This window comes from Branchiostoma belcheri, unplaced genomic scaffold, assembly GCF_001625305.1.
Source record: "Branchiostoma belcheri isolate BF01 breed outbred unplaced genomic scaffold, Haploidv18h27 scaffold3, whole genome shotgun sequence".
Classification (NCBI taxonomy): domain Eukaryota; kingdom Metazoa; phylum Chordata; class Leptocardii; order Amphioxiformes; family Branchiostomatidae; genus Branchiostoma; species Branchiostoma belcheri.
Genome location: NW_017803909.1, coordinates 8,516,481 through 8,536,743, shown reverse-complemented (window position 1 = coordinate 8,536,743; position 20,263 = coordinate 8,516,481). Strand labels below are relative to the sequence as shown.

The 20,263-nt window shown below is 42.1% G+C and overlaps 2 protein-coding genes across 3 annotated transcripts in view; both read left to right on the top strand.

The window, feature by feature from the left end:
* LOC109473779 (FACT complex subunit SPT16-like) overlaps positions 1 to 17,957 on the top strand; it is a 58,674-nt gene extending 40,717 nt beyond the window's left edge. For both annotated transcript variants that reach the window (XM_019773839.1, XM_019773837.1), the window contains one exon: positions 16,391 to 17,957. In XM_019773839.1, coding sequence (XP_019629398.1) covers positions 16,391 to 16,668 — 278 coding nt within the window. In that variant the 3' untranslated portion in view covers positions 16,669 to 17,957. The remainder of the gene's footprint in view (positions 1 to 16,390) is intronic.
* On the top strand, positions 8,980 to 10,304 carry LOC109473780 (immunoglobulin superfamily containing leucine-rich repeat protein-like). Its single transcript, XM_019773840.1, has one exon. It carries the CDS (start codon positions 9,854 to 9,856, stop codon positions 10,202 to 10,204), a length of 351 nt encoding a protein of 116 aa, XP_019629399.1. The 5' UTR covers positions 8,980 to 9,853; the 3' UTR covers positions 10,205 to 10,304.
* Positions 17,958 to 20,263: the final 2,306 nt, after the last annotated feature.

Sequence of the window (20,263 nt, the reverse complement as noted above, 5' to 3'; positions counted from 1 at the left end):
CCGATTTACTAGTAGCTTAATTTTTGGGGTTTCAAATTGATACAATCACACTATCGTATTTTTAGGACAAACAAAGGGATAGAAACCTAATTTAAAATTTTGTGCAGTATTTAATTTTTTTTCTTTAGAATTCTTTTTTGTTTCTTTTTTTTCTCCCAAATCCCTGGGAGAACCCTGAAAACCTGTAGACTTGAATCAGGACCTGAATCTGAATTTAGCCCTGCAAGGGCTAGGGACGTCTGTTAAGTTCTTCGAGCTGATCGACCGTTTAAAGCTCCATGATCTGACACCTGAGTACCTGAGTGATGAAATATAATATTGCACAATCGATTTTTCATCATGTTCTGCTTATATAAACACAGCAATCAGCAAAGTCTAAAAAAAAAATAAAAAATAAAAATAAAATAAGATAATCCCTACCTACCGACCCTAGTTTTTTCTGGACTGAAACAGGAAACACAACATTTTTTTTCCTGCACATTTAAATCAGTATTTCATTAAAAAATTTAAAACAGCAGAAACATGCCCCAAGATGAGTCCTTTATTTTCTAGGTCAGGTACCCAAAAAATCATCCCAGGTCCTTCCACTGTTTTCTGTCAGTATTTTGGGCATTTTTGCTCCATGAATGTTGATATACATTGGAACAGTGTTGTTTAGAGCTGTGTACCGGTATGCAGTACCGATACTGTACCGGAAAAATTGATTAGGTACAGGTCCAAAATACCTAATCCCTCAGTACCGGTACTGTACCTAAACAATTTCACACTAATTTTATGCCTATTTGTGACCTCAAATGTGTAAATAGCTGGTCCACAATGGGTCCCTGTGTAAGGACAGTGTGTTCATGAAAACAAAAACAACTTAGTTTTGCCTATATTTTATCTGAGCATTCGCCATAAACAAAGAATAAACCTTAACTATCAAGTTTATTTATGTTTTTTTGTTATTGAAGGAGTTCAGAAGAGCATATAAATTGGTCGAATTGTTCAGGTACAGGTTCAGGTCCGGACCTGTACCTAAACCTGTGTACCTGTACCTGTACCTAAAATTTGTTTAGGTACACAGCTCTAGTGTTGTTTAAACTGAGTGACTAGAATATTGATTTCTATTCTGATGAATAGTGGTTTGATTAAAGTTCAAAATTCATTGTTTGAATATTAACTCAGCCTTTTGTGTTGACTTCATGGCTCCTATTGTAGCATTTGGGACTATAATAGGATGCCTAGACCTGTTTTTATTTTTATTTTTTTTTCGCCCTGTCGCTTCATATTTTTTCTGGAAAAATCTGAGAACCAACAAATTAAATAGGTGTTGCCTAAAGTCTGAAGAAGGATGGCCCTTCAGGGATGAATTCTTGGATTCTCCTTGCAGCATTCCAGGCTGTTCAGATGATTCATGTCTCCAAAAACATTTCCTACTTCTTTTGTGTTAACACACAGGAGACTGGAGATAAGTGCTGTAATTGTGATGGATGCAGGAACAGGAGAGAAAGACTAATTGGAGAGAAAATTTCTTCCTTTTTCATGCCACATTAGTGATGATAAACATCTTGTTTCCTTAAACAAAGTCTTTTTCTCTTTTTTTTCTGTCAGCCTAAGTTGTTTTTGTCCAACTACCACAATTTTGTGGTTTTGATTGAAACAAAACGTCTCCCTTAAGGTGAGAAGTCAAAACAGCAAAGCAAACCTTCTACCAACGTTTGTTGTCTTAAAGGTAAAGATGGACAGTAGAAGATTGTGACAGAAAATTCTGTAGTGTTAACAGCATTATCTAGCACAGCCTGTTTCTTTACTAGTATACAATTATGCAAAGCAGCTACGCTGCAGTAAAAGCTTATGCTGTGTAAGCAAGTTAAAGAAAACATCACTGACAATGTCTTGATTTGCAGTTGTATTTGTTCTGCAAATTGTAGATGCTGGTTAAGTCCATATTTTACTCATTACTCAAGCAAGACTTAGATAAATGTCATCTTTAGTTGCTTGCTCCAAATGTTTGTCCATTTTCATGTTTAGCTTTCCCAACTGTCCTCTGTCTTCCAGAGAAATCTTTGAACAGCACAAGACTAACTTACACCATTCCAAAAGTCTTCACCTTTTCTTCTTCATAATGCGTGACAACAGCTGAAGAATTTTTGGTACTTGCCACAGAGGATACAACCCGCGTTCTCGACAAATCGCAAAGTGTTGCTCGTTCCGTGACTAACAAAGTTGCCGTCCGCGTGCCGACGACATTTTTCCGCGGCGCACGCACGCCATGTAGTTTACCTAGAGAGGAGGGGTGCGGCTGGAAACCACATGTGCACACAAGGCTTCAGGACAACACGCTGAGTTGTCCTAGGTCTGTCTGCTGTGTTGACTGAACTATCTTGTACGGTTCCATCCATCTCTGTCACGGTGTCCTCCATAAAGCTTCTTGGGTACTTGAGAAAGTCCTGGTATGCTTTGTTCCTGGTGCTGCACGGTTTGTGTTGGAGCGGAGAAGAGTTTTTATCTTCAGAGATGTAACATCGGTCTCTAAAAAAATTGGTAAAGATACTTGGTTTTTGTAAGAGAGCCTGCATGGCGGGGTAGTGATTACGAATTACGCCAAATTTTTGCCACCGATTACGAATTACGTTAAATTCTCCGACCTGATTACGACTCAACGCTTTATGGCTAATGTACTATTACGAATTACGTCGATTTTTCGGGAGGCTGCCTACGGATTACGAAGTCTAAAAAGGCCTGATTATGCCTTACGAAAAAGGGCATGCAGGTCCTCTTTTAATTTTAAGTCTGTAACCATGAATGTTTATCTTAATGACATACAACTTACAAGTAAGAAGAAATTGTAAGAAACTTATATACCTCCAAGAATTTTTGAGAATTATTCATTTCATTCATTATTATGAACTTGACTTAGTGTTAGCATTTCCCACTGTCTCCGACAAGGCAACTTACATGCATTTTGCAAGAAACAAGAAATCAGATAACCTTTTCTGGGACCTTTGATGTAACTTCCTGTCAGAGTCCGAAATTTGCCTACCATGTGGATCCATGAAAACACGTAGAGCAAACACAAAAACAGAGTCACACCGAAAACGAAACCTCTATTCACGGAGGTAACGACACGCCAGTTGAAGAACGTTGAACTTGCTCGTTCAAATGACATGTGTTTACACATGTAGCAGTGACATGATATACATGTACAAGGCTTCAAGTTGAATCAGATGTTCTAGTGTTCATGTACATGTACATGATTGTAGATCTTGAAGAAATTTGTAAATCAAACTGTAACAGTGCTAACTGACCATGCTAAATGGTCGTGCGACCCTTTAGTGTAATGGTTAGCGTTGGTGACCGCCAAGCGGACAACTCGGGTTCGATTCCCGGTTGTGACATGCTCGCCCCTTTCGGTTTTTACAGTGGGCCCTGTGAGTACTGGCACTGAGGATAAGTGTGGCAGCTCCAGGGATGTCGGACTCGGAAGATTCGAGGACGAATCTTGAAAGAAAAGGGGGAGTAGTGTAACAGTGCTAACTGACCATGCTAAATGGTCGTGCGACCTTTTAGTGTAATGGTTAGCGTTGGTGACCGCCAAGCGGACAACTCGGGTTCGATTCCCGGTTGTGACATGCTCGCCCCTTTCGGTTTTTACAAAACCTCTCCCTAATAGCTTGATACTGTAAAACAAAACAAAGTCACTGAAAAGGAAGATTCCAGAAAAGATAGAACGTTAACGGAAAGTTCAGGCTAATCTTGGCTCTAAATCTTAACTCCTAACAGTTAGTTTTAATGAGTCCATAAATTTTGAACTTGGCACTCCCTCAATATGGAGGAAAGCCAAGACAGAGTACCTGTACACAAGGACCAGACAGACTACCTCGAATGTTTACCTCTCATATCTGCAAAGTTTTCTAAAAACAAACTCAAAATCAAAGTTGTTATTGGTAGTTTTCAGAATACAATGTGCTTACTTTTAAGTATGGCCACACCAACTTAATATTATGGATGACATCCTCTGAAGACCCCCAAACTAGTACGGGCAAATAAAAAAAAATTCCAGCCAAAAATAAAATTGCTACTAAACCACAGGGATACAAAGCTGGTATTGTGAATTTGCGGCAGTACATAGCGACATACATGACAAGCCGGCACATGGACATGCTGCATGGCTTTTTGTATAATTTATGAATCTGCACTGTACGTATGTACTGAGTTCTTGAGTCGTGGAGCTTCGGTAGCCTGGGTGCCGTCCTCCAGAGTTACCACAGGCTCCGTGCACCCAGGCCTAGATCCTAGAGCCAGGCCAGAGCCTCGGAGGATAGTGAACAGGCAAAAATCAATGCGCACGTGGATGTCATCCATAAAATTAAGTCGGTGTGGCCTATGATTAAAATTGCAGTCAAGGTCCTATCTGTCATGTTGTTTCTGCATACCGTACCTTGGCAGGGATTTTCCTGTATGATAAAAGGATTGTCAGACTTTACTTTAAGAGATAAGCATGCTTGAACTCAAGTTGAAAGTCTGTTCTTTAACTTGTCATTACTGTTTACCTCAGGCAGTCATGAGAATTAAGTGGTAAGGAAGCGGGGGAAGGGGTACCTCAGAAGTTAATATAAGACAAGCATAGAGACTTAGCTTCACTCCCTAAAATTTTCATCTCAAAATGTGTGAAATAGCATTTCTCGGGATTTAATAAAAAGGCATTTTGGCTTGATAAAATTTACAATGGCTTGAATAGAAAACAGTGATATCAGAGTTCTTTGCAACTAGTTTTGACTAGTTTCTTAGAAATGTTAGAAAAAGATTGACATAAACTTCCTATGCTTTAGTCCTTGTGTGTAGAAATTGTTGAGCAATTTAGTTCATTCATTTAAAGGCATCCAATGCGATTTCAGAGCAGCAAAACTGGAAATATTCTGAATAAAGCAATATTTGTGATATTGACACATACTACTTCACATTAGCACATCTCAATCAGTATTTCATACTTTGGGCATTTAAAGCTACAGAAACAAGCCCCAAGATGAGTTCTTTTTTTTTTCTGGGTGGTACCCTAAAAATCAGCCCGGCAACGTTCCAGCAACCATTTTTTGTCAGAATTTTGTGTATTTTTGCTCTTTGAGGGTCAATATACATTGGGATAGTGTGGTTTCAACTCAGTATGTAGATAAATGGCTAGAATATTGACTTTGAAAAATTGGGTTTCCAAGCCTTTAAATTGAAGAAGAGGTGCACCTGGCAGTATAAAACATGAGCTACTCATGTCTGGAAATGCCACCCCTTGCAGGGCTATGTCATGAAACCCCAGCCCTCCCCACAGAGAGGAATATAACCAGGGAGCTGGGTGTAATTGGTGCCTTATGCCTGCCCTAGGGTCCCTTGGTAAAGAGGGGAAGAAACTAGATATGCTACTTAAGAGTCAAAAAGTCAACAGAGATCAGGGTGGGCCTCTCTGATACTCTCCCTGTAGGAACACAGGATCTGTTTACAAACAGGACAATAGGAGGTCCTGGTTAATATTATGTTGAAAATATAATTCTATAGACTATGTTGATTTGATTATATCATGGATGCCATCCACACTCATGAATTTTCCGCTGATTAAACAAAAAAAGTTTTGGACCATACTGTAAATTGTACAAAACAGTTGCAAAATGAGCGAAAATATACGGTAAGTTGAAGAAAAAAAACACTAGAAAATGATACCTATGTCATAGAATGCCAAAATCAAACGAAAAATACGAACATGTAAAGTAATGAATTTGAAGAATAGATTATTCGCCAAGCCATACTCTGTCTTATTTATTCAACCTTCAAAACCATGTAGATTTCATAATGAAAGTAACTTTTTTGGGAGGCCAAACTTTTTTTTTTATTCGCACGCTCGCATCAGTTTTGGGTCTTCCAGAGGATGTCATCCATATAATCAAAAAGCAGTTACTAGTATATGCTGCAAATACCATCTAGCTAGCCTATGGTAGTCATGGAATATTTCTGTCAGCTTCATAGATCCATAGGAGACATTTAAAAAGAGCCTTAAAGTCCCAGTTCCAATTTATCACAAAGCTGCTCTATTAGAGTCAGAAAGGGGCCTCCCTAGTGGATAAGCTGGTCTACTTTGTTTTCCCATTGCAACATGTACTTAGGAAGACACACATGATCCAGGGGTAAGGATGTTACATCCAGTGGGCACGTCAGAGCCAGAGGAGACCGGTGGTGTTGACATGAGTTGGCTGCCAGTCCTCTACAACCTGCCAGGAAAGTGCAGCGGTGGGCTTGACCATTGCCCCGGGCTTGCAGGGGGTGTTTAGAACAAAAATGGTTCGTCCGTGGAGGTTAGGCATCCAGGGCAGTTGGTTTGTTTTAAACAGTATATCTTTAGGGCTAAAGATTAAAGAATTTCCCAAACTCTAGTGTAGCTGCATTTTTTGCTGGCGGCTTTGGTAATTTCTCTCACAAAAGAACCTTTCTATGGACGAATAGTGAGACCTAAAGGGGGGGCCTGCATGGGGGGGTCCCGACAATGCTCTAAGCTGAATTCGGAAACCTCCCGATTACACTTTACGATAAATTCCAAGTGGCTACAACGCATTATGTAGAATTAAAATGGCGAATAAGCTCTACACAAAAATGCGCCAATTCTGCCCTAAGTTGAATTAGAGTGGTCCGTCTACGCTCTACGTAGAATTAACGGCCCTAAAGTTGTACAAGTAGATTTGCCTTCTTTCTATCTACTAGTCCATTTCTTTCTGTTTCCTGATTTGTTGGTAATAGAAAACAAACCATTTGGACTGAGTTCCTCTGTGCAGTGTGTCCAGGGAGAAGAGAATTTGTGGGTCCAAATTGATAGCCTGGGGTCAGCGGGAGGGAGATATGCTCTACTGTGATGAGATCATTTGTTCTGCATCCGAGGAAATGGCCGGGGACATGTGGCTGGCAGGTGGCTGACACCCAGACTGGGCACCTCTCTCAGGATGTGGCAGTTCTATCTGTTTCTGCAGGGCTTCCTGTGATATTGGCAGAGTCAGGAGTGTTTTATATTAGAGACACTGTAGCCCAGGGAGCTGGTCTGACTTTTGGATACTTGCCGGTTATGTAACTAGAGTCATCAATAGACACCTGTGAAACCAAAGGCCGGCATGGGAAATTTGCAGAGAGGCGGCCAGATTAGGCAGCAAAGAAATAGAACTTCCGATAAGCCAGTCTGTGAACTTTCTGCCAAGAAATTGTACCACTGACAGTGTGGTTGCATCTGGAAATTTAAAAGCCCCAAAAGATGGAATCGTGGAGAAATTTTAGGACCTGGTGTTGTAGATAACGGACTTAAAAGAGTGGACTAGTTTAACAGCCAACCAGATGGCCAGACTGGCGGAGGACCGCCAGCAGTGGAAGAACTTGGCCAAACATGCTGCCCCGACGGCTGACTAAGCTATGGGAGAGAGTGAGTGAGTGAGTGTTGTAGATAAAGAAAGGGGAGGAAGTTTTCGCACACTTTTTTTTTCCTGCTCAAATGTTACATGTTTAATTATTTTTATCTTTCTCAAACAAGACATAACAACACTGCATCAACCCTTTTTACTTCAATTCCAACATCCTGGATCAGGCACTGCTAAAATGCAGATTGTTCTCCCTTAGGGTACCCTTGTGTCAATCTCTCAAGCTTTTGCCATGTCAGTATGTCTTGTGTCACAGATTGTTTGTATCTTTTATTATGTCTCTCCATCACATCATTTAGTATTAGTAAAGTTTACACATTTTTCGCAGAAGTTCAGATAAGCTAGAACTGTAGCATCTTAATCTTCTGACTCTGCCGACTATTATTTTTCTTCCGAGGAAGGCTTGTTAGTGAGGATATGTCTAAGTTTAGCCGCTTACGCTGCAGATGTCAGACACCCCAATCATATGGCAGCTTGCCCAAAGTAGGCTCCTGCTTAGTGTTCTCTTCTGTCTCCCAGTCAGACTGCATTACATCCCAATTAAAGAGGGCTCCTTGGAGAGTGATTAGCAGTGTCATCAGATAAATCCAGATATTTGTGGTCCAGGCTATTTGAAACTGTAAACTAACTCCTCAGTTTTTTGTGTGAAACACAACTTCGGTACATGTTCAACTTGTTAAAGTAAGACACTGAGGCCCCGTGAAAAGGCCCTTGACTTGTTGTGAGACGTCAGAGTCACTGCTTGTGAGGGTCGGCTTGGGGCAAGCTGGTTAAGATATCTTCTTGTGTGGCGTGCCTCCCTGGCCAAGTCTTCCACTTCACTTGACAAGCGGATAAGATCTGCTGTCCTGAATACATAGCACAAATGGCCTGAGTTTTTTTTCCCCTTCCAACTCCTCATGCCCTGTTTTCAAGTGGGTTGAGCTTGATGCCACCCAGTTGGTTTCTAAATTAGACCGATGTCCGGGATTGTGGGCTTTCTTCTAGAGGGGGGATTTCAGGATGTGATTATGGGGATGTCACCCTGAGTTTGTTGTTGTTTTCATTGTAGGGAGGCAGGAGGTTGTAAGGTATCCCCCAGCAGGGTACCGCAACTTTGGGGAGGAGTCTTTACCCCAACAGCCCCCATTACCCTCTTCTACCCTGCCCCCCTATAGAGTTATCAGAGAGACGATCTTTTCACCCAGTTTGAATTAGTGAAAGTTTTTCTGGCAATCTCTTTATCCTGGTAGTAAAACTATTTCCCCCTATTAGCAGATGATAGGGTGGGTCCAAAGCAGGGGACTGGGATAAGTGGTTTTTAAGATAATCTTTTTTGGGTGATTGACGCCCAGATTAGGGGTAGTCACTCATGCCCCATTCATCACAAGTGCCAGGGGTTTTGTCCTGCCTATTGTGGCCGGTGCAGCCCTGTAACCATTGCTTTTTGGTCTCCAGGCACTCACCTAAAAAGGGAGGGAACAATACCAACAATTTCAGAGAAAATGAGCATACAATCACTTGTGATCGGCCCTTTCTGTCCTTTTCTTGGAAGTCAGTGTCGAGGACGGGAGAGGGCCTTGGCGAGGATTGTGTCGCCTTTCGCACAGGAAGCTTTGCGTGCGTGCGTGTGTGCACTCCGACTTGTACGTCAGAGTTGTCATTGGAGGAATAAGTTGAAGTGGGACCTCTGGCATCCATCTGTAGGCCTGACGTTATCCGGGGAAAAGGGTGGCTAGACATATAAACAACATACCTCCGCACATGTTTGTCCTGCACACAAGTAAACGTAATAACATAGCGGATGTAAACGTACTGTCCTCTAGCCATGTGGGAACGTCTTTCCCTCTACCAGGCCAGGCTGGAAGGAATGTAGGACGAGTTTTATACCTGAGCAAGACAGGCAGAAAGGGTTATCATTCAAAAAGAAACAAGGCCCTCCCAGCCCACATATCACTGCTAATTAAAAGTGACTGCCTTTGGGGCACTCGCTTTAACTGCCAAACCCCTTAATTATTTGCAGGGGGAGATTTTAATCCGGGTAGCCTGCAGCCGACAGCAGGAAGCCAGCAAAGTTTGTGGCCAACATGTGGTGGTGGCTCCTCCCTCCTTGGCCGGGAGATTGGTTCGGCCCAAATTACAAATAAATTGCTCAGCACACGCACAGCAGCTTTATTCAGGTGCCACACCAAGTTGGACACAGTGCCAAGCTCCCACCACTCGGGCAAGCTCCAGGATTTCTGTAGGAGTTCACCCTGTGTAAAAGGGGGCATTTCTCCACAAACGGCCGTGCTGATTGATTTACTGGTCGCCGGTTCAACCATTTGAAGACAAGGCACCAGCTCTCCACTCCGCTGACTTTCCTCAACACTGCCTTTGAAGGTTTGTTATTCCTTGGTTGCCAGTGGTCCATGGAACTTGTATACAATCTTCTCCCCGAGTCGTGATCCAAGATGGCTTATTGGAAGGAGGCGTTGGTCGTGCTCGTCGTGCTTCTGGAGTGTGGTGACATCTCGGCGTGTCCCGCCAGGTGCGAGTGTACGGAGGACCACGTCGTGAACTGTGGCTACCAGCGCCTCACGTCCCTCCCACAGAACATCCCCGAGGACGCCGTCAACCTCTACCTGCACCACAACAACCTGCAGTACGTTCCTCGCGGTGCCTTCAGGAACCTGCGACGCCTGGAAGGACTGGCCCTCACCTACAACCGAGTCAGCCAGATCGAGCCAGGTGCCTTCGAGGGCCTGACAAACCTGCAGAGCCTGTATCTGGGCTACAACCTGCTCACAAACATCTCCGGCTGATGTATTCCGGGGGCTGAGCAACCTTGACTTCCTGGTTCTCAATGGAAACGTGGGGCTGCAGTTGAACAACAGGCCATTTGTGGACCTACGGAACTTGGGTGGTCTGTATCTAGGGGGTGTGGGGCTCCGGACAATACCCAACAATGCCTTCAGAGGCCTCTCCCGCCTCTGGTTCCTGGGACTCAGCTGAAATAATCTGACAACCCTGTCCAGGGAGCTCGTCAAGCCATTGATTTCCCTGCGAGCGATAGGACTGGCGGAGAATCCCCTGACGTGTAACTGCGAGCTGCTGTGGCTCAGAAAGCTGGTGGATACAGCTTACTTCTCCCTGTCATCCGTGGAGAGCACCTACTGTACAGAGACGGACGAGATGTCAGAGGACCTGTTCGTCAACATGCCCCTGACAAACTTTACCTGCAAGCCGCCCAAGATTCTCAGCCACACCGTGCGTTTGGATATCCTGGAGGGGGACCGGGCCGCGCTGAGATGCGAGGCGACGGGCGATCCGGACCCGGTTGTCATGTGGCGGACGCCGCACGGAGATTACATCACCCCTCAGTCCAGCCTGAAAGGCATAAGGCTGAAGGAAAGCACCCTGGTAATCCGCCGGGCCCGACTCCCAGACAGTGGGTACTACACGTGTATCGCCGGGAACTCGGGTCAGAACGTCACGGTGTGGTCGTACCTGAACGTAACGTCGTGGGGTAACGACGGTTTGTGGTCCACAACGACGCTTGCAACCACAACTACAAACCTCTCCTCGACAAGTCAAGTCACAACAGTGGTCACCTCTGAGGGTCGGGTGGGCCTCAGTTTAGGAGGGGTCGCCATTGCCTTGATTGCCTTGGGTCTGGTTTGCATTTGCTGCCTTGTGTTCTTTGTGGGGCTGACTTTCATGCGTTTTCGGAGGAATCGGAGTCAGGACCACAGTATTTCCAGCTCAGAGCCAACCGTTCAGTACAGCCCGGCGGTTCTGCACCGCTACGAGAGCGGATATGACACACAAACGACGGAATTGTCTGACATTTCCGAAAAACCTCCCCTTACTGCTTTTGACAGGACAGACATACCTGAGCCTTCGCCAATAAGTTTCCAGTATGGTTTTACAGACTTGGCTTCAAGCCCCGACCACTCAAGGTCAAAATATCCCCACCAAGGTCAAGGCAACGGTCATGTAGGGAACGGATACAAGAACAGGCCCACACGGTCAAAAAGGGATGCTTATTACGTTGATCTAGAAGTCCAACTTCCCCTGAATCCTTCTCCGAGACCTCCGCCCAGTGGAATGGAGGACGTTCGTAACCACAACTCTCTTCCAAGAGAGGGACACAGTCCACAACTGTGAAACCTTGCAGCCAGGGGCATCGGCGGACCACAGCAACAAGTGCAAGTATGACACTCTCTGCACATGTTTTCTTTTAAACCAACCCGCTGGGGTGTTTTGGGCAGGAATTTGGGTAACACGATTGATCAGGTTTTGGATGATAGTCCCGCTGGGATTGCCACTTAGAGGCTGGGGGATTGAAGGGATTTTGAGAAGGGATCTCTACTCAGATAGGATGGTTTTATTATAAAACATAATTCTGCTGTTGTTTGTTTTTGTTTTGTTTTTTTTTACTTATAGGGTAGCCCACACTGTTATTCCACTTGGAGAAATGTACCGTATGTCATTTCTACATGTTTAGAGTTTTTCTTTTTTCGTGTATCTTTTGAGGTGTTATGTTTCCTCATTGAGTTGAGGTATCTTATGACAACAACAGCATTTGGAAGACATACAATTTACAAAACAAGCAAAATGCACTGCAGAGAAGCCCGACATAGGTAGAAGCCTTGCGTAGGGCAGAAGCCTTTCGTTTACTTGAAGATTAGGGTGGTCTGGCCCTTACACGCGGTCTCCCCATTCATACGTGGGTATCACCTGGTTGAGCATTCCACACATGGAGGTCACTTCCGTTGCTGTGCACATGTTGTTCCCAAAATAAGCAAAAAGGCCAATGGTTAAGGATCTGAGGGTATCGCAGAACATAGTTGACATAGTTCGCCCCTTCCCCACTGTGGGTTTTGGCCGTTGCATGGAGGCGAAACCTTTCATTTCGGAATCTCCAAACTTAGTATCATGAACCGTTGCCAGGTGCTATATGGATATACATGTAGTTTGAATTCATGAACCAAAAATATTTTATGTATTTCACTTTTCTTGCCCATTTTTAAATGGTTTTCGAGAACCACATGCATATACATGTAAGTTATGTATAACTGATGAAAGTTCTATGATGTGTTGATTTTAAAAGTTTAGAATTAGTTTGTTAAAAGTGCTTGAAACTTAATAAATCTTGCTCTTAGAACAGCCCTTTCTTGTGCAACAGAGCTGACTGTACTGGCAACAGATCACACTACAGACCGGCTAATTGGCCAGTTTCCAGGCACTGACATGTTTTTTGTATAACAGTGATCATGTTTGGGAGGTTCCTTTGAAGTCTATTTGATTGACATTACGGTGTAACAACTGGGCCAGTTCGAAAAGTTTCACACCTGACAGAAGGAAACGGTGACAACTATTACTGTGGAAAGAAATCATTTACTGAAGTTTTATGAAGTACATTTGTTATGAATAGAAGTGTGCGACAAAAATCAGCCCATCCCTATACATGTAGGTTTTTCAAAGCTCAGTGTCTTATTTGTATAGGATTGTCGCGACATAAACCCAGTCATTGTGCGTTTAATTGGGTACTTGTGCCCTAGCACCTTGCAGATGAGTTTGTCAACAGAGACTAGACCCCTGGTGTGTCTTGTGTCAACAGTAGCATGGGGTGGGGCAAGTGGTCATCCTAGATGTTCCCCTTCTTGGTAATTATGAGGAAATATCTTCACCTCGAGTGGGGAGGGGGGCATAACCCTGGCTGGGGGTGGGTGAAGTCGTGTCCTGGACATCAGGAAAGTTTTAGGGTTGGAATCCAACTCTCCTGCTGTCAGAACTGGATCTAATAGAGTTTCCTGCCAACTGTCAATCACTGGGTAGCCTGGAGGTGGTTTCTGCTTGTTTTCGCAGCCTGTGAACCATAGCAGGTATTAGACAATATAGGTCATAACTGGTCAGATCTGTACCAGCACCAGGCCAAACGGATTACGATTTAGATCGCTATAAGTAGATCGTAGATCCCAAATATTGCTCAATTAGCTTTCATGTTTTGGAAACCCGTCTAGGTTAAGTGGCTGGCTTGGTCTGTGAAATGTCATTGGTGGCTCTATTCTAACGCTGTCTGTGGCACTTCAGGTCTTGAGTACCAGGTTGTTGTTATTCCTGGGAGACCAAACAGTCAAATGCCAGAGTGTGAGACAAAAATGTTCACTGCCAGGATTTCATCTGTTGTTTGGAACCACTTTGAATGTAGCATGGCAACATACCGTGACATGTAGGGGTACTTTGGAACGCACCTCTGCCATTAAGTTCTGGTAGATACTATAATAGTGGTGCTGCATTAATTGTTGTCTTGTTGTCTAGTGGCATGGCTGGAAAATTGTGCAAATTTGGTACACAAAGAGATCTGGATATGGAGGCATCTTAATTACTCTCCAGAAGCAATTTTCTGCACAATTGGTCAGATTTTTTCATCAATGCTGCTAGACTATTACAAACTACAATGCATATTTCTCAACACGTCTTCCAAACAGTTGCTTTTTTACTGTATGTATACCCACCCACCTGCCTCAAGAAAATTTATGGAATGGCCCCCAGGAATTTATTTGACTGTCCTAGATTTTATAATGAAAAACAATCTGCATGGGATACTTTTCCCATGCCAAGCTGTTCCATCAGTTTACCATCAGGTATATGAGTGCATCTTCTCTGATGTATTACATATATGTAAGACATGCTTTAGTTATGAAATATTACTAGTGTACATGTAGAGGTATGCAACATTCTTCACAATACAGTATCTCTCTACTATATTAGCATATTTTATTTGGTAGATGTAGATTTAATGAATTTTTTTTAACGGAGTGGTTCAATGCAAGGCCTATACGACCACTTCTCGGCATTGAACTAGAAAGATAAGAGAAAAATGGCTATGTCAAGAGATGGCGGTGAACGTTTGAGTTGAAAGCCTGTAGATTGTACATGTAGGTTGGTGGGAAACACTTGTCAGGGAGGGAATTCCAAAGCTTGGCTGTGCGGGAAAAGAAACTGTCACTGTAAAAAGATTTCGAACAAGGAATTTGGACGGTGAAGTTGTGTGAGCTAGTGGAGAACCTAGTGGAACGCTAGTGGAATTGAAAATTTACATGTAGATGTTCACTTAAGTAGGCCAGACTGTCACAAAATACTTCCTGAAATGCTTTTTTGAGTGTGTTTATTTGGGTTAGTCTTTACTTAATCCGGAAGATAAGACAAGGGGTGATGCTATTACCAAATCTAACCTGTCTTTGCTAATAAGAAGCTCTTTTTGTTTATTGTTGATGTGTGCAGTCCGGAACCAAATTAGAAAATAAAAACAGAAAGTTTTTGCTCCACAGTAGATCAACATACCAAGTTAGCTAAATGATAGTACAGCAGCGATAGTACATGTACTAAATAGGGGCAATGCTTATACTGTTAAGTGTCCTAACCATTTCTCTTCAGAAATTACATGTTGTATGTGTACCAGTATCCCTCATACTACATAGGACCAGACATTTCACCAATACTAGTTTCTCAGAAATTTTAGGTGCCATACTTGTGCAGTGTACATCTATACTGTAATTCCTGATTTTTTTCACTGTACTGTTAACTGTTTTCACTGCCACTTCTATACCGTGAACTTATCATTACATTTAACAAATAATTCCTGGACTTTCTTTTTTCTGCACCTGTCGACACCATAAATAATATTATTATTTATAGTTCCTTGAACATGTCTATTTTTCTCAAGACTGTGAAATTTTGCTACTTTGAACATTAAGTGAATTACAGTAACCTTTTGCCAGCTAGGGTAGCTGCTTATAGCACTAAATTCATATTGTTCATGGGTTTATTTAGGCAGCAGAGATAAGGATAAGCTACTAGTACTTTCCCTTCCCTAGACGTGCTCACTCAAGGAGATAACGACTGTCTGACCTTGCAGTCAACTTGACCTTTCGTGGCCCCCCTCCCCCATGATGGGCTGACATTTACAGAACATGCTGTTTGTGCTTCTTGCAGAGAACATGTGTTTTCAGAATGTCGGGGAGTCTCCCCAGTCCAAACAAGCTGCTTACACAGGTTTTCCCCAGCCCCGTACTGTATTTGCACTCCTGTATCCAAAGTGTCAATGGCCTTGTTTAGTCCCTAACATGCAAACAAACCTACTTCAGTAGGAGTTAGGAGGAATTTCATTTGTGTTCTGTTCTGGCAGGATGGCCATGGGGACCAATCATGGTGGAGTATTTGACCTACAAAGGCATTTCTTACCCCGCAAATCTTTTCACTCACCTGTCACTGGCATTGGTTGGTTGGTTTCTGAACAGAATAACTCAAATGTGAATAGATTTTTTTTTATTAGACTAAGTATTAACGATAGGAATATTATTGATTGGCAAGATTTTAACTGGTATTACAGTTAAGTTTTATCTTTTGATTTAAAGTGCTTACTTCTGTTTGTTGTATATTGATCTGTGTCATATTAATAACCTTTACCTGGCTTTATACTTCATACAGATATTTGGACCTGACAGTTGATTTAAGTTTTTAAATTGAAATCCCATTGAAATTGAAATGACTGGTCTTTTATATGGTGTTTTATAATGTTGTTGAATATGGATAAAGTTGTCGAATATGGAGATCAACATCATCAATCGTGTTTTATCTTGAAACTTTATCTGTGTTGGTAGAACTCATTATGAAACAAGTTTGAAATACAATATCCAACACTAGAAATTGGACTTACCCAAAAGAATAAGGTTACATGTTTGTAAACCATAACTCACATTGTGAAGTGATTGGTCATTAATTATCCTGATTAAGGCGACATTAGTCACTAAAAATTTGATCTACAGTTGTATGTTGGAGTAAAGTTCAACGTTTTACTAAAAATCGTGTTTGTTTTCCTGTTTCCTCTCAGCCGATCGTGAGTCGAGATACGAGGGGACCAATCATCTTTCATATCGTGTTTTATATTATTGTTGCATATGGAGATGAACAATCGTGTTTGTTTTTTTGCTTCCTCTCAGCCGATCGTGAGTCGAGATACGAGGACGAGGAAGAGCGACCGCGCAGCGGGCGCAACAGGCAGACTTCCCACAGCAAGTCCTCCAGCAAGGGCGGCGGTGGCGGCGGCAGGCACAAGCCATCCCCCCACAAATCTCCTCACAAGTCTCCTCACAAGTCCTCCTCACACAAGTCCTCCTCGCACCACCACAAGTCTCCTCACAAGTCGTCCTCGCACAAGCGACAGCGGAACGACAGTGGCGGGCGGGGCAGCAGCGCCAAGAAACAGCGCAGACACTAAAGACATTCCAACGTTTCAGTCAGTATTCCTTTGGACTGCTTCAGAGGTTGACATTTTCGTTCGGTTCACTACGTGAATCCTATTGGGGAGCAACAGGTCAGAGTTTTTTTTTCTCTACAGCTTTCATGTAGGGAGATCATAACTCTGACATTAAGAAAATTGATAAAATACAAATCATACATACTGTTCATTTTACCAGTGCACAGATTGTCCAGACTTCTCTTGAAGTAGTAGTTTCAGTAGTATCATATAAATCCATTGTACAGATATCTTCAGTTCTCTTTTGTTCAGTTTATTATGTATCCAAGTTAATGTTTAAAAAAATGTGTTATTTACAAGTTAGACTACACAGGTGTTGTTTGAATAAGCCTTTAAAGGTGATATTTTTGAGAGTCTGTACTTAAGAGTTAGATGCTCCTTTTACATATACAGAATGTCCTATAGATATGCAGTCACTGGTATCGTTCATGTGTCAGAAACTGTAGTGTTCTCCACTTTGCACCTTCATGTACCATGCATTCAATAGTCACTGTAGTGATGTCAAATTTTGATATTTTTGTACGAGGTCAACATATATACTAGGGACACAAAACAAATAGAAGACATGCGTGAAACATCAGAAAGATCTGCCGTTTGGCCATTGAAAATCTGGTACTGTGTTTTGTACTGTTGTCAGTAGTTCAGCCAGCCCAATGCGATGCCACATCATGATCCACTTTCAGTTGTTTTCAAGTTCTTTCTTTGAAGAATTAAGTGGAAGCACACAGACATAAGGCTCTATGAATAGTTGTAAGTTTTACTGATATTATGTGGAGTGGGGTCTTTCTTGTTGGTAAATAAATGACTGAATACCATAGTCTTAGACATGTTCTGATGAACTAATTCCAATGTGTTAAGTACAAAGTTGGCAGTTTTGTGTCAGTCATAAATCGACTCCAATTTTGTTCCTTGACTTCAGGATTTTTTAAAATTATAGTGAACGAAAAGAAAAAACAATATAAAAACAGAACTAGAGGAGAGAGTACGCTCGTTTATGCATACAACATGTACAGTTTCATGGAGTGACTGTCAAAGTATACTACAGTTTGTTTCTTTGTATGAAAGCTCTGTTGTCATTTTGTTCTTTGCCCCTTTTTGTTGTTTCTACACAATGTATGCATGGTCAGTAAGTTTTACATTAAATGTACAAGTAGCTGTGATGGTGGGGGGGGGGCAAGTTTGACCTTCAGTTATGCCGTCTATTGCAAGGTCATTTCATGTAATTTGATGAATAAAGAAAAAAGATTGCAGTTTGTGGGAGTAGTCAAATTTTCCTTGTCAGGTTAGAGAGTGATTGCCCCAAGTCATGGTTTGGGTTTCTTGGAGGAAAGATTTTTTTTTCAACAACCAACTTACAAAATTTAGAGAATTTTTGTGTTGGACCAAAAGTTTTAACTCTAAACGTGTAACTACCAACACAGATGAACTTTCATGATAACTTACAAAACTGTTGTGGCCTTATCTTATTCTCAGTAATGTGTTCAAAGCCAGGAGTGCTTTTTCTTGGAGAGCAGAAAAGAATCAGCATCATTTGTGATTGCTGTATGCGCTTTTTGTTATCAGTACTGTTGACCCAAAGGAAGCTATTACAACCACATTATAGACAAAACATTGTAAGGGGGAGGGGGGCAACAGGTTCAAGTACAGTAACTCCCTCTGTGATTTTTCCCATGGAAAATGTAGATAGATCCAAATATAGCTCTAGAAAAGCACCCAAACCAGGCTACTGCATTTCTGACTGAACTGTCATAGGGCAGCATTTGAAAAGACACTGAAAGAATTAATTTTGAAATGCTAATATACAGTGTTCAAAAGGTGTACAAAACTTAAAATGGGAAATGGAAGAGGGAGTCAAGAAGTATTCTGTCCTTTGTTGTGTGTTATGTTGATAACTCGTGAATGTAACATTACCAACATTTATATGCACATTTTATGTGCCCAGAGTGCATCTCCAGAAATGTTCTTCATATTTCATCATCTTGTATGTTATGAGTGGAAGGAAAGTGTGCTTCAGATTGAATCTGAGAACCTTTTAATTTTGAGCTGCGTGATCGCAAAAATATTTGTACCCTGTGGACCACACATGTTCCTGAGTTAAGGTTTGCAGGAAGTAAGGTAACACCCTCTTAACACATCTGTCATTATCAAATAGCATAAACAGTGTGTGCTCTTTCCTTCTGGGTGTACAGAAAGCCAGTGCTGTAGTAGAAAACATGTCATTAAAGTCTTACGGAGGATTTGAAGAGCTTGTTGTGCCATTCTTGACCCAAGGCCCTTATCTTGTAGCGAGAAGCTGGGTCTTACAGGGTACGTCGCACGTGAAGTCAGGGTGGGAGGGGGGCAGCCAGGTATACCTTCTTGATCCTTCTTTTGCGAACCTTGTTCAAAAACCTATATCAAACCAATGTATTAATAGATGGAAAAACTGTAACAACTATGAAGACAAGGACTTTCCTCAACTGTTGGGAGCAAAATATGAGAATGTTTGAGTTGATTCAGAACCAGAATCCTTTTTTTTTTTTTTTTTTGCAAATCAGAAAGAAATGAAGAAGCTAATCCTATAACCAACAATTAAATTGGTATGGCCTAACACATTGGGATACATCTGTAATACACCTGTAATTCACAGGCAGAACCAAATATTCTATAATAAGAAGTCTACTTGATAGTTTGCTCAGATCTTGTAATATCAACTGCAAAATTATGTTAGCCACACAGGAATTCATCATATCAACAAAACGTTTTAGTTGTCCGTGTTCTTTATACTTTCTTCCATGGGGGAGGAGGTTGGACTCATGTTCACCAAAGCTACATTGTAATGATTGGTTTTATGTGTATTATTATTTTCTTAGTGACTTGTCAAACATTAATTTCATTTTCAATGTACACGTGGCGGCTAGAAAATATGTTTTGCACAATTTGAGTAGGTCGCCACTTTGTCTTCGTCCTTCAGTTTCTTTGTATTATTGTTTCTCTGAATAAAAAAAAATGCAATTTACGGGCAGAGACTAAAAGAATGAAAGCGGAACAAGAAACTGGAGGTCTTGTACCTCCGTAAAATATTTAGAGCTTTTGTGAATTTACCGTTTTATTCATCGTGAATTTCTCGCTGGCGCTTTTTCAACCCGCTCTTCAGAGACCCAGAGGGCTGATACTGTGATAGGGCTGTCTTTTCTCTGCAGCTACTCAGCCAGGAAATTGGGGTGAAAATCGGGTTTTCCACTATCTGACAGGGTCGGTCATAAATACAGGGTAGACAGGTGTCTGAAATAAGTAGCCTCCATAGCATGCCAAAAGCTGGGGGTTTGGGGGTCTTCAGCATCTTTGGGAGCCTTTTGTGCTATTTTCTGATTGCATATAGACAACATAGCCGGGCTGGTTGAATTACCCCTGTTTTTATAACAGGGCTAATCAGAAAACAGCCGAAGACCACCAAATCCCCCACTTCTATAAGCCTGCTACGGAGGCTATGAAATAAGCAGGAAAACTCATTTGCGTTGGGGCCATCATAGTGCTTCTTCTTTGGGCTGCCTTTACTCTCCAAGCAGAAGTTTCC